Here is a 15,962-nt window from a genome sequence, read left to right on the forward strand (position 1 = left end):
ACATCAAATCTTGTTTCGTACAGTGAATTCATTGTGCCAGCTATTGATAACCACAAGCAAGTTGACGCAATTTATACCGATTTAACCAAGGCTTTCGACAAAGTTTCGCACGATATTTTACTCTTAAAACTAAGCAAGTACGGATTCAATGGTAATATGCTTAAGTGGTTCAAATCATATTTATACAATAGACAACAATTTGTTGTCTTAAAAGGTTTTAGCTCGAGTCTATATAAAGCCTGCTCCGGGGTTCCTCAAGGGTCACACTTAGGACCTGGGCTCTTTAATATCTTCATTAATGATATTTGCGATACGGTACATTATAGTAGAGTATTTTTATTTGCGGACGATTTAAAATTAACAAAAGTAATAAACAACTTAGCTGACTCAGAGCTCTTACAGGTGGATATTAATGCTATATATAATTGGTGTAAAAATAATAAAATGGAATTAAACGTCAGTAAATGCAAGCATATAAAATTTACGCGAAATCTCAATATAATCAAAACAATATATAGCATTGATAACATCAAGTTGGAGGAAGTTTTTGAAATAAGTGATTTGGGTGTCATTTTTGATGACAAGCTTACTTTTGTCCCGCACTTCAATAAAATAATTACGAAAAGTTCCAAAACGTTAGGATTTTTAATTAGAAATGGTAAACACTTCACGAATAACACGAAAAAAATAATCTATAACGCTTACGTGCGTAGTGTACTGGAGTACGGTAGTGTTGTGTGGAATCCTTGTTACAATGTACATCGTCTGCGTATAGAGAGAATACAGAAGCGATTTGTATATCATCTATCCAGAAACAAAAAAAACTTAAACAATAAATCTAATAAAAATTACAGCAATCTCTTGAAAGACTTTAATATGGATAGTCTCTCTGTACGCAGACAATTATTAGATCTCTCTTTCCTATTTAAGATAATTCGTAACGAGATCGACTGTACTTACTTACTTGAAAAGATATACTATCGTATTCCAAGGCGCAATGTTCGTAGTTTTCTGGGCACTTTTGATGTCAGAATATCAAAAACGAAATTAGGATGTAATGCACCAATGCCTAGATCATCACGGTTGTACAATGGTTTTTGTCAAGATCTAGATATTTTTAATGACTCTGCCATGATTTATCGTAAACGGCCGCTAGAATTGTTGAGAGATGCAAATAAATAATAAATAAATAAATAAATAATAAATAATGTTATCTTAATTTTATTTTGTATTAATTAGTATATTTTTAGTAATTTTTTTGTAACGTAAACTTTGCATGAATTTAATGAATTATTTAATTTTAATTTGTACCTATATCAATTTCAAACTATTTGTGTTATTAATTTTAATTTTATTAAGTGCATGTTTATTTTTTTATGATCTTTAATTTGTACCAATTTGGACTTTTTTTTTTTTTAATCTTTCTACTCATGTTGCTATAATTATGTGTTAATGTATTTTTAAAACAAATATTGAATTGTTGTGGCTACTTTAAAAAGCTTCACATCTTAGCTATTTTCACTAAATTGTTTTACATTTGTCATTAAAACATGTAGTAGCTACTAGTGGTCCTTAAAATAAATAAATAAAAAATAAAAAATACCAAAAATCTGTGACAATAGATTGTACTAACTGATATTTTATTTATTTAGATTATATTAGCAGACCATCAAATATGTCAGCGGTTATTGTCACATTTGACATTAACGCCGTAAGAAATATTAAGTATCACTTAAATCTTCAATGCACCACTAACCTTGGCGAGGTGAGTCCCTTGTCTTTTGTACTTACTGGCTTAGTTTACTTTCACTCACACTCACATTAAATAATAACAAACAAATAACAATACAGTAAAGTATTGCTATTTGGCGGTTGAATATGATGTAATAGGTGGTACCCGAAACTACAAAAAAAATAATTGTTAATGTAACATGTACTTATCCTTAGACATGTTAAAGATCTTCAAATATGACAGATATAAAGTTTTTATGAAGTTTTTATGATTATAATGTAACACGGTACATTTTGGTCATCATTCGCTTCGGCTGAGCGTATCCGAAGGTGCACCACACTCCTGGCAGAAAGGTGTTACCTTCCGCATGGCTCTTCCGTGCAGGTACTTAAGCAGCCATGTCCGGTAAGCATCTGAGTCAGTCTGAAATGTGCCGCCTTTTTGGCTAACCAGCGACTCAAGTGGGGGCGGATCGCTTAAAGAACTTCCGTATCAATAAGTTTTTCACCGATTACGTTTACATAATTGTAATATTATTTATGTTGTTGGTATTATGTCTAACTGGTTGAAAGTTAGTAATTATCTATGGGGTCATCTTAATGTCGTTGATTAGGTCACTGTAATCTGAGCGTACGCCAGAAAGCTATGTTACGTAACAATATATACGGGTTCCTTTTATACAGTAGCTTAGCACTAAGAAAAGATTTTTGAAAATGAAACCCCTAAGTGATAAAGGGGATTAAAGTTTGTATGAATATCCTTCATTTTTGAAGGAAATTGCTGTTTTGTAATTCGAAATTATGACGCGGACGAAGCCGTAGATAAAGTGCTAGTCTATATATAAGTGAAATTCCACTCATTACGAGATCTCCTAAACTATCCGGCAGATTGACTTGAGATTAGTCATAGTTACTCCTTCTAATAATATTTTTATAAAATTCTAATAATACAGTGATTATATATATATATATAATCATATCAGAGTATAATTGCTAGTATTTATCAAACGGCTCATCGTAAGCAACTATAATGAAAAAAACTGGTTTAGCACGGGCTTATGAGAAGGACGTTTATAAACAATCAGTATACGGAGATACTCATCGCGGAAACATTCGTCTGGCGTACAAACTCAATATATATTTAAAATAAACATTAATTTTTAAATTATTTGTTAATTTTGTTCACTGTTTGTGTTGTAATGGTGTTTATATATGTACATTTTGATGTATGTGCTTAATAATGTGTACGTGATTTGGATTAATCATTGCGTCTTTGTTGGTCGATGATTTGTGTTTTAATTGGGCTTCTTACAATTGAGTAACTTTGTTGACGTGAGTATTATGTATTGGCTATTTATTTCTGTTAAATTATAATAAAAATTAGGGAAGGTAGGGTAATTCGAATCTATAACAACATCCAATACTTCTACATTTATCAATTATTCAATTGAAAGATTACTTTAAAAAACAAACAAATCGTATTACAGTATATGTTAATTTTATTTATATAAATATAATTGTAATATATTGATAAATATAATTTAATTAAAACAAAAAAGAACTACTAAGATTATTGACAGTTTTTTGGACAAAACTCACATTAAGAAAAGTTTGCTTAAATTTTATGTCGTAAAATGACGGCGTAAATGGCGGTCAATCTCAAGAGAGATTAGCCAACTGGGCATGACATATTATAGTGCAGAAGTGTGTGCGCAAACCCAAGTGCACTCTCTATTCGCTAGCTCACATAATCCGATGGGCAATCCGACACGACCGGTAAGAGTTCAGGCGCAGGACCATCGGCTTTTGTAATTTGGTAACTATAGTAATGGCATTTCATTCCAATAACCTGCATCGCATCGTTCATGCATAAAGTGATTTCGACCTTAATTTGTAAAACATTTTTATTTGACATTTAAAAAAAAAGAGATTTATTTTATATTCTTTTGCTCGTGCGCTTTTATTGTGTCGTGAATCATCGATTATACATCTTATTATTTATTTTTTTATTTATTTGTAAAAGCACATCTACAGTACATATATTAAACACTTATTTAGTAGAATCTAGCTCATATAGTTACCAATTACACTTATGTACAACACTGACAAGGTAACTAATACGTACTAATACTGTCTAGTTGCTTGACAAACAATTTTAACAAAAAAAAATTAACTAAAAGAAATCCGATTAATATATTCTAAAAAAGAAAAAAACAACAATTACAAATATATTATTATATTATACATCTTGGAAATTTAATGATCAAATAGATCCAAATAAAAATATATATCGAAAGATTTTATTCGTATACGAAAAAAAAACTCGTGATGAGGACATAAGGCACGTTAAGTGCCTAATCCAAAGGACACGTCAGCAAAGGCGTTGTAGGAAACTATTTAAACGTATTCCTAAGAATTTGATTGCTTCGATTTATTCAATTATAGAAACTTTTACGCGAAAAATAATCTTTGCGTTAAATTACCGTAATTCATAACATATTTCATAAAACAACCAACTAATTCTACTATTTTCCGCAATAAATACAAATATAACTTTTAACCAACAAGGAATTCCCGTTTGCTGAACCTTGTTTACATACTACAGGTCGAGGTTATTGAGATAAGATAAGATACATAAATAAATTACTAAAATTAAAATCATTTATTCCTGCTTCCCCCTTCCTTCTTAAGTCCACGCGATCTGGTTCTCGATGTCACCGCCTAACTGTGACATCAATTCCATCGCATTGGCAACTCCTTTCTTTGTCGCACTTCCAAAAAATGGAATTCCTTACCAGCTCACGTGTTCCCCTCCTCTTACAACCCGGGTTCCTTCAAACGAGGCGTGAAGAGGCATCTTGCGGGCCGGCAAGGCGAAGGCGGCTAGTGCAGAACGTTTTTCCCGTCTGTACTTGCCGTCGTCGCGTTTGGACTCTACTACCACTTACCATCAAGTGGAGTAGAGTCATTTGCCCTCCCGGCGAATATAAAAAAAAAAAACCTTTACATATCATATTTTGTTAGTAAACATATACTAATCAAATATTAGTAATCTTAATTTCTATATCTATAATCTATTCCCTTATGTGTAGTGTTGTATACGCGTCACACATAAGAGAATAGAGACAGACGCGGGGAGCGGACCTGAAGTCATTAGAGAGTTAGTGGTTAGAACGCGTAAATCTTATCCGATGATCGTGGGTTCAACCCGGGCAAGCGCCACTTAATTTTCATGTGCTTAATTTGTGATTATAATTCATCTCGTGCTTTACGGTGAAGGAAAACATCGTGAGGAAACCTGCATGTGTCTAATTTCACTGAAGTTCTGCCACATGTGAATTCTACCAACCCGCATTGGAGCAGCGTGGTGGAATAAGCTCCAAACCTTCTCCTCAAAAAGAGGAGAGGAGGCCTTTAGCCCAGCAGTGGGACATTCACAGGCTGTTACGGAAGCACCACTTAATTTTCATGTCCTTAATTTGTGTTTGTAATTCATCTCGAGCTTAACGGTGAAGGAAATTCTGCCACATGTGTATTCTACCAACCCGCATTAGAGCAGCGTGGTGGAATAAGCTCTAAACCTTCTCAAAAGGGAAAGGAGGCCTTATCCCAGCAGTGGGACATTAAAATGCTGTTATTGTTGTATTGTATGTGATTTTCCGTTACAGCATACGAGTCGGTTTTACCTCCAAAGCACACCAAGACGTAAAGAAAAAGTTTTGCCCTTTAATTTTAATGCAAAGACCTAATTTCTAAAGTCGCCACTTTGATTAGCCCTAACTCCTACTAAAGGTTAGAAAATAATTTTAACACGACAACAAAAGACAAAAAAGACATGACTATCAGTTATTAAAGCTCTAATAATAATTGTTTATTTGAATTTAACATACTGTCATCCAATATTTACACTATGTTTCATACAAGTTAAGCTATTATATATTATATTTGCAATATATAAGAATTATATAACGATAATTTATCGTTTATTTAATTATGTCCGCAGGGTTAGGTATATAATGCGTGCGTTCGTTTAATATATCTGTATCGGTTTTACTGTACGGTCGTGAATCAAGTTAACTCTGACTCCGAGTCATTTAAGGTAAATAACTGTAATAATATGCTTAATATACTATATAAATTATCCTTATATTATATACAAATGTTTAGTTTCAGAATTAAAGTATTTCTCGAATCAAATTTTTTTTTGTAATTTTGAATCGTTCGGAATATAGATTCTACCGAGAAGGATCGGAATGAAACCCCGTAGTTAGTTTTTTTCATCCTTTTAATTAAAGAATCAATTAAATACAGTTCAATTTTTGCATATCCTATATATTTATTTATTTAAAACTTTTTTTTACAACCATAGTATGTAGTGATAACAAAAGGCGGACTTAATGCCTGAAGGCATTCTCTAACAGTCAACCTTTAGGCTAAGCAGAATTCTGTGAAGGCGGTAATTAGTAATCAAAAATATACATAAATATAATATCAACAAAATAAATACAGAGCCATAATACATATAGTATAAACGTATGCATAATAGTGTATTATAGATGATATAAGATAACAAGATTATCCAGGAACTTTCAGACAAAATATGCTCACGTAGACGAGTCTTGAAAGTAAATTTAGAATCATACTTGGAAATCAAAATACATTATTCGACATAGAAGCATTACACTTACTTATTGGGAGATAGATAATTTGAATTAAATACCTGAAAAGAACCGGCGATAGAAATTCAGCAATCTGTAATAATATAACCGTCTTTTTAAAAATAATAACACCAAATCATACAAATTGATATAATATTAATAATAATAATAATGTCCTCCAGACCGATTTCGGCCACGGCGGCCAATCTCAAGAAAGTTAGCCAACTACGCAGGAGATATTATAGTGCACAAGTGTGTGCGCAAACACAGGTGTACTCTCTATTCCCTAACTCTCATAAGCCGATGGGACGGCGATCCGACACGACCGGAAAGAGTTCAAGCGCAGGACCAACGGCTTTACGTGCTTTCCGAGGCCCGGGAGTGTACACACTTCCAACTTCCACACTCCGGGCTGCTACTGAGAATTTTCTGACAGAAAAACCCAATAACTTTTTATTGGCCCGACCTTGGAATTGAACCCAGGACCTCCGAGTTTGCGGCCTTATATCAAGCCACTAGACCAACGAGGTAGTCAAATTGATATAACTAACTTACTCAACCACTCCAATTAAAAAAAATATAATAAAAATATAATAAAAAATCCAAATAACACATAATTAGAGCTTAATTGTCTTTTTTTAACAACACTTTTGTATGGATCAAGTAATCGCCTAACTATAAATTTACTTCGAGTTGAATAAAATTGCACGCATTTACGCATTGCAGCAAACTTTATACACTCATATTATACCTTTAACAATGTATGTTTTATTAATATAAAATGCTATTTGTCTGGAATTATCGGAGCTTTGAAAAAGTCGAAACTTTCCAACTCCACTATATATACTTCAAAGCTTAAGGAAAGCATAAAATTATTGATTTAAATTCGCTAATCAAGACACGTCTAGAAGTTTGTCGTTTAAGCTTATACCGAATTTGTGTTTTTTTTTTTGTTTATTATTTTCTTGTTGTTTCTGGTTAATTAATTCTACTTTTCGGATCAATCTTAATATGATGATGATATACTCTGAGATACCAATGATATTAATAACATGGTAACTTTTAACTGATGCTGCATCATCTGAAATCAGCAGGATATGCAAATTATAACGAATTTACATCAGAGGTATCATGTTTGAGATCATTGGAATGGTTTGAATTTAAAGTTATAAATTTTTTATTTTTTTTTGAGTTGGAGATTTTTCAATTTGAACTTTATATGAGTCTATATTTTCTTACAGATGGAACTGCTACAAGTAATAATGGTCTCCACTGTATTTCTGGTGGTCATGGCTTACCGTCTGCCTCGTGAAGTTGATGACGACAATTTGTCTTTAGACCGTAAGTTGTTTGAAATTTTAGCAACATAATATTACTTTGCATTACTAAAATCATAACCGACATTTTTGTTGTATGACATGTAAATAAAAAGCCGAGATGGCCTAGTGGTAAGAACGCGTGAATCTTAACCGATGATCGTGGGTTCAAACCCGGGCAAGCACCACTGAATTTTCATGTGCTTAATTTGTGATTATAATTCATCTCGTGCTTGACGGTGAAGGAAAACATCGTGAGGAAACCTGCATGTGTCTAATTTCACTGAAATTCTGCCACATGTGTATTCCACCAACCCGCATTGGAGCAGCGTGGTGGAATAAGCTCCAAACCTTCTCCTCAAAAGGGAGAGGAGGCCTTAGCCCAGCAGTGGGACATTAACAGGCTGTTACTGTACTGTGTACTGTTACTGACATGTAATAATTCAACAATTTATAAACCCAGACGATAAAAGTTTATGAATATGTAATATTAATTTTAATAAGGAGCCGAGATGACCTAATGATTAAAACGCGTGAATCCTAACCGCATGAATGCTTAATTTGTGCTTATAATTCATCTCGTGAATGAGCTACAAACCTTCTCCTTAAAAGGGAGACGGACTTAGGCTCAGCAGTGGGACATTTACAGGCTGTTACTTTAATATTAATTGCATGCGTTACCGCAAAACAGAATCACTGCTGAGGCAGTGCGGTTTGCTGGTTAATAACCTTATGATTTTAAATTTTAACAAGTTAAGGCAAATTAATTTATATTAATCAATATAAGTTGGCATCTCTGCTAACGCGTCAAAAACGTTCCGTCCAAACATTACATATAATCAATTGTTGCCATTGCCGTAATATTATCTTTGCTTTTGTTATAGAAAGATTCATATCGCAAGACATATGTATAGCAAAGAATGGTGAAGAAGGAATTTGTGTCCACGAGAGTTTCTGCAACGAGGCACACACAATCATGCCTGGAGGTGTTATTGATAAGAGCGAATTTAGGTAGGCTATTAATTTTACTATTAATGATCTGGTTGAGCAGCACTGACTCATTTTCACACCATAATCCTACTGCCAAAATAATAAGGTCTTCTTGATCGATTTTGACCACACTGCCCATAAAAGCCTTTAAACATCACGGTACGGAAATAGAAGTACTACCCACTTAAACCAGATTTAGAAATTCTTGACTCGATTACTTTTTATTAGTTCCTGCACTTTCGAAGGTACTGCACATTATAAGTTAGAGAATACACAAACTTCTACCAAAAAATGTTTCACTTTTGTCAAGATCATTGGTACATAGTCACATTTTTCGTTACAGAGAACTGATGAAACCTTGTCCAGGACAGTTTATATGGTGTTGCACGAAAGAACTCGTCATTGAACCACCAGTTATCAGCAATAATAATACTGGTGAGTTAGGTATAATTTTTTTTGAAATAGAATTTCTTTTTAATTGAGGGCGAGTTATGCTTGTTATAACTAAATTGCATTTTTTTAACGTCACCCAAAAACTTCTTAATTAATTATCACAATCAGATCAGATATATTAGAAAAAAATGATTTGATTTAAAATCTTTTTATTCATTTAACATAGTTTTGATAACGGAAAAAATAAAAAAAACACGATTTTCAAAAGGATCCGTAACTCGCAATATATATAATTATATTATCTCCTATGTGATTGGCTGATCTTTGTGATTAACCAATCACAATCGCCTGAATCACGCAAAAATGTCAGAATAGATTTGAATAGAATTTGGAATAGAGGTAGCATATATCTTCTGACTAAACAATACCTGCTTTTCCCCTCATACGCAGGCTAAGCCGCAGGCGTTTTTGTCTTATATCTAATACATACCTTTATTTACTTTGGCTACGCCGCGGGCTACGCGGTCGAAATGAGCTGAAAATGTTAGATAAAGCATTAAATATTCTTTATATTTTCAGAAAGCTGTTTGGCGCTAGAGTCGGACGTTACTCCTTGGGCTGTATCGCTATATAAGTTAGTATATCAAATATTTTAAACAATGTATATAAAGCAGTTATGATTTTTATTGACAAAAAATTAACAGTTTTCATAAAATGTGATAAACTTATTTTCATAGTAAAAATACTATTTTTTTATGTATATAAAATACTTAAGCAGATTGGGCAAATCGGTCACCACGATAGTAAATGGTGACCAGCTATATATACCTTATAGACCTTGGCGCTGTAGCCATATGAACTATCATTTTTATCGCCAATGCGCTATATACCTCCTGGCTTACCTTTCAAACTGCAACGCATAAGTACAAAGTATTGCTGTTGTATATAATAACAATAGCTATAAAGATGGGTGGTACCTACCCAGACGAACTTGCACAAAATCTATGCGCCAATAAAAGATTATACTATAAGTTATTTAAAAAAACATGCAAGTGGAATCTTGTTACTACATGTTATTGTTTTTAGAATATTCTATGAACAATAGATATTTAATTGTCAGTGAGCCAGTGTAAGTCGAGGTACGAGTCTATTTAAGCAAAATCCAATGATAAATGTATTTCGAAGGGTTTCAAAAGAAATATTTGTTATTGGGCATGAATGACTATATCTATAAACAACTACTAAACTTAAAATAACCACTTTGGTGATCATATATTAAAGCAAATATATTTAATTTTATTAACTCCTTGTATCGTCAAGATACATCATCAAACCTATCTCCCAATGAAAATATCAATAAGTACTGTTTTTACAGTGCCGTGTACTCTAAAATTCAAGAGGGCTTAAATAATATCAATTTGGATGATATTTTATGCATATGCAAGTCAGTCGACGACATGGTTGCAGTATTTTATGAACAATTACAAGTTCTAATTCGGAAACATGTACCTAAATCAAACCATCGTAGTAATAAATATCCATACTGGTTTAGTTACGGGCTAATTAACTGCATTAAAGAAAAATATAAATGCAAAGTCAAAATTCGTAAATACAATAATCCACGTGATATTCTAACGTTCGATTTATTAAGAAAAAGATGCAATATACTTTTAAAGGATTCCTACTCAAAGTACTTGGAGCGTCTTGAGTTATCATTAAGGTCTAATCCTAAGCTTATTTGGTCCTATGTTAAACTGAAAAAAAAGCAATTTACACATACCCTAACTAAAATAAATTGCAATTCTAATGTGGCTATCCAGGGTGTGGACATATGTAATCTCTTTGCTAAACACTTTTCCTCAGTCTTTAATGGGTCTGTACCTATTTCTACTCAGCCTAATCCTGTTAAGACCTTAACCGTTAATAGTTGCCTTTACTCTCTATCATTCTCCTCCGGCCAAATCCTTAAAGTTTTAAAAGGTCTAGATTCTTCAAAAGAGGCTGGTGCGGATAGTATACCAGCATTATTTGTTAACAAGTGTGCTGATAAATTAGTCAAGCCACTTACCTTAATCATCAACCGATTATTGAGTACGGGTGTCTACCTCTCAGCTTGAAAGGAAGCCTTGGTTCGAACTTCTTGTATACCCGTATATCTTATCACAATTAAAGCAGACCATTGTACCGCAACAACACAGTTTTTTGAGAGCCCGTTCTACTACAACTAACCTTGTTTCGTTTGTTGAAGACCTTGCTGAGGCGGTGGATAGTGGCAACTCCATTGATGCTATTTATACCGACTTTAGTAAGGCCTTTGATACAGTTAATCATCATAAACTGTTGCAAAAACTTAAATCGATTGGTATAACGAGCACTCTTCTTAACTGGTGTGGATCTTATCTCTACGATCGCAAATGAACTGTGATTATCATGGCTACGCATCTACCCCCTTTATATCTCACTCTGGAGTACCTCAGGGATCCCACCTGGGACCTTTACTGCTTAACATCTTTATTAATGACATTCAGTAGGAAAAAAACCACTTTCGTTAGATCGTACACCATCAACGGATATTTGCTTGCAGAGGTGGACAATGTGGGTGATTTAGGTATCATTTTAGACTAAACTGCGATTTCATCTTCATGTGGACACTATAGTAACTATGGCTTTCAGGGTTTTGGGTTTTGGCTTGCGAAATTGTAGGGATTTTAAAAAGCCTCAGACTAAAATTACTTTATACACTGCTTTAGTTCACAGTATTTTAGAATACGGTAGCATTGTATGGAATACTCACTACGATATTTACAAGAATAGACTTGAAAGTACAAAAAAGATTCTTATGGCATTTATCTTATAGTCAAAATATTGCTAAAAAGCTGCCATGTTACGAAGATAGACTCTCACATTTTAAGCTTCTTTCTCTTTACGATCGTAGTCGCGTCCTCGATAACATTTTCCTATATAAGTTATTGAACGGAACAATCGACTGCAGTTACCTCCTTTCTAAAATTATGATTCGTGCTCCTAAAAAGACCACTAGACCATCTGTGTATACTCCCTTTGTTGAAAAACTTACTCACTCCCGTCAAGGGCGCTGCTCTCCAATTAACAGGTTAATCGATTTTAATAATATCTACAAAATGCTCAATAATATGATTAACAATAAGAAAGTCAAACGAAGTTCTTATAATTGATATTTTTAATGACAATTTGAATCAGTTTTGTAAAAAAATATCATTTTTTTTTTCCTCAATAATAATGTATAATTTTTTGTTTTTAACATCTTTTTCTTTATGTATAAATGTTACTCTTATTATTCAAAAATTTTAAATGTTCTCAGATATTTATATTTTATTCATTTTATACCAATCAAGTGATAATTTTATAATAATTTAATTGTTAATATCTTTTCTATTTGTTATAAATATTTTGATTTTTAAAATTTTTTTTTTTTGTTAACTCGAAATCTTGATATATTTTGCAACACCTATAATTTAGGAGACACTTGATTTGTATAACGTCATGTTTAAAGACTCAATTGTATTAATTAGTGTACTTCTTGTTGGTGTTGATATTATAATAAATAAATAAAAGACCGACAACTATATCTGTTAGACTGATTACAAAGTAAAACGATTTTACAAGATACCACTTAATAATGCTCTGAGTTCCAACTTATGATTAATATTATGTAATGAGCCATAATGCTAAGAGGACACAAATCGTGAAAAACCAGGCACTATGAATAATTAAAAAAAAATCCCAGTGATGGATTTTTTTTTTAATTATTAACCTCTTACTGAAGTAAAACTTGGTAAAAAAAGTTTTAAGTGTCGAGTGAATTCTGTGTCAACCAAGCAGAAGAGTAGGAGTATGGTGAAATTCAATTGAACATTTTCGGCTATTAATAATACAGTTTTAATTTTGATTAATATATGATTTCTACAGGGTAGCTAATGTGAAGCAGACAGCACAAAGTGTCTTCTGCATGGGCTCGCTAATCGGAACCAGAATTATATTAACCACGGCAACCTGCTTAAAATCAGCTCAGCAGCATATGGTGTACGCAAGAGTACCAGGATCACCGGAGCCGGGCCGCAATTACACGGTTCGACATCGGAAATTTCATCCCGACTATAATTCTGGTAAAGACACGAAATTAAGGCAACTATATGTAACATATTCACGTGTAAGTCATGCCAATGATATCACTTACCTATCAAATGGAAATACTATACATAATATAGTATATAAGAAGGCATTACAATAATTCAATATATCCATTTTTCTTTAGTTATTAGAATCACACTCATATTATGGATACGAAAGGTTGTGTGTGTTGTGATTATTTGTTCCTTCTTCATGCTTTATCACATCTATAAAATTGAATGAAATTGAAGTATCTATCTGTGATTTCAAAATAACTGTTTCTTAAAGTTAATACGGCTATTTGGAACTCACAATCAAAACAAAACAATACTCATATCATAAATACGAAAAGTCGAGTGTGTTGTGATCATTTGTAACTTCTTCAAATCACAGCTAAAATATGACATAATTAACATATTTTGGCCTTTTATCCCGTTTTAATGAAATTTTAGTACGACGCGGGAAAAATCGTGGTTAAACCGGTAGTTTTGTATAAGATCCATTCTCATGTTTTCTCATTTTAGGTTCGCACGTATTTGATTTTGGCCTACTAGTGCTAGAAGAGGAAGTTAGTTGGGGATCGAAAAAGGGGCAAGGTGCTTGCTTAGAATTTAAAAAGCCAGCAGGCGAGTGTATGACACTTGGTTTCGACAGCAACGATGAAATTACTTCGGTAAATATTAACATCAACATAACATAAAAAATGCATCGCAATATGTCGCTCTTGAAATTTTGAAAAGTGAATTCATATTTGTAAAATCATATAATAATAACATAATCATATTTGCTTTATTCTATTTATCGATTGATAAAAAATAAACTTACTTAATACAACTTGAATGACAGTAACAATTAACTAGTCTGTGTCTATAAAAAAATTTTGTTTTATCTTTGAAAAATTGTCAGTAATCATTTCATACACAATTTCGTTGTCTAATGCCCTTAGACACTGCTGAAAGTAATACCGGGTTCATGTAGCAATTTTGGCGGTAAAACGACACCAGAAAAAGCGTGTGGTACTAACGAAGATGATGCATGTATCGTCTCCCCAGGGGCTCCTGTACTCTGCGAATCAAAAGTAAGTGTTGCCTCTTTCTATCTCTCATTTCTACTCAATTCTATTAAATCAAATTCAATATTTTCACAATATTCTTTAAAGCGTGAATTGTGTCCTAAAAATGGACCAGTTCCGATGGAATCTAGATTGAGGCTCTAGATGCTTGGTTCTAGTTTTGAGCTAGGATAACACTCTCTTTCCGTGAGCGTCATAAGAGGCGACTAAGAGAATGGGACAACCGGGTGATTGGGTAGTAGCGTCCTCTCTGTAATACACCTCACCTCCTACTGCGCATGCCTGCCAAGCATCTACCCAGTATGGCGAGCACGGGCAATACCTATATGAACACGAAATGAGGCGCCCAGCTTTTAACTGACCCGACGGACCTGAAAAGTGGAGAACTAGGAACTTTTGCCTACTTTGGGAGAGGACTTTGTCTAGCAGTAGATTACGTTTGGCTGATCTTTAGACTAACAGTTATTTGGCGGATCATCACCTGATCTATTTTTGACATGACTGTATCAAATAAAAAGAATCATTTCACATCCTTGTCAATGACTCATTTATAATTCATCTTCATCTCGGCGGTAAAGGAAAACATTGTGAGAATATCTACTCGTATTGGATAAAATTCTGCCACATGTGTTGAATATACAATTCTCCAATTCTACTACGGAGCTACCTGGTGGAATAACTCTAAGCCTCCTCTTTAAGAGGAGATGCCATCGCCCAGCTGTGGGATATATGTATACTCGCTGCTTTACTTTACGTTAATGGCTTTCTTTTCAGAAAGGCAACGCGGTGGTCGTTGGAGTTATTCGTTCTGGATGTAATAAGGATCAAGTTCTGATTGGAGGTATCGCAGAATCCTCAAAATGGCTTTTGAACGAACTGAAAGCGATGAAAGTGACAAACGATGTGTTCATACAAAAATAAAATTTTAAATATAGCATAGTAGCTGTTCCTCGTGACTCTATCGGCGTCAAAACTACCCGTATTTCGTGTGCATTTGTCCTTATGTTCAGTGATCCCTTCGAAATAAGGTAATAGACGAACAGAGATTTTTTTTCGCATTTATAGTCTTAGTCGAATATTAATAGTAATAAATTTAAAACCCTAAATTCAGTTTTTTTTATTAGTCCGACAAATCGGCCAATTGTTTGATCTAAGATGATACAAACTAACTTTACTGGTGGTAGAGCTTTGTGCAAGCTCGTCTGGGTAGGTACCACCCACTCATCAGATATTCTACCGCAAAACAGCAGTACTTGGTATTCCGGTTCGAAGGGCGAGTAAGCCAGTTTAATTACAGGCACAAGTGACATAACATCTTAGTTCCCAAGGTTGATGGCGCATTGGTGATGTAAGCGATGGTTAACATTTCTTACAATGCCAATGTATATGGGCGTTGGTGACCACTTACCATCAGGTGGCCCATATGCTCGTCCGCCTTCTTATTCTATAAAAAAAAAAACTAAGAGTCACTTTTTTTTATTGACCTCTAACACATTATTATAATAATTATAAATAATTAATTTGTGTATTTTATTATTATTATTATCTATTATAATCCGCATAAAGTGTCTGTGACTCTTGTCATTTCTGTAGAATTTACATATGGCGCTAGTTGTGACTTTAATTTCGTAAAATGTCTATTTTTATATAATA

At 33.5% G+C, this 15,962-nt stretch overlaps 1 protein-coding gene across 1 annotated transcript; it reads left to right on the forward strand.

Annotated features, from left to right (window-relative positions):
• Positions 1 to 5,740: 5,740 nt before the first annotated feature.
• LOC126777242 (uncharacterized) lies at positions 5,741 to 15,415 on the forward strand. Its single transcript, XM_050500239.1, has 9 exons — positions 5,741 to 5,830; positions 7,631 to 7,730; positions 8,590 to 8,716; positions 9,039 to 9,130; positions 9,668 to 9,722; positions 13,037 to 13,233; positions 13,762 to 13,910; positions 14,184 to 14,315; positions 15,084 to 15,415. The coding sequence occupies exons 2-9, from the start codon at positions 7,631 to 7,633 to the stop codon at positions 15,228 to 15,230; spliced, it is 999 nt and encodes a 332-aa protein (XP_050356196.1). The 5' UTR covers positions 5,741 to 5,830; the 3' UTR covers positions 15,231 to 15,415.
• Positions 15,416 to 15,962: the final 547 nt, after the last annotated feature.

Source organism: Nymphalis io, chromosome 22 (genome assembly GCF_905147045.1).
Source record: "Nymphalis io chromosome 22, ilAglIoxx1.1, whole genome shotgun sequence".
NCBI classification, from domain to species: Eukaryota; Metazoa; Arthropoda; class Insecta; order Lepidoptera; family Nymphalidae; genus Nymphalis; species Nymphalis io.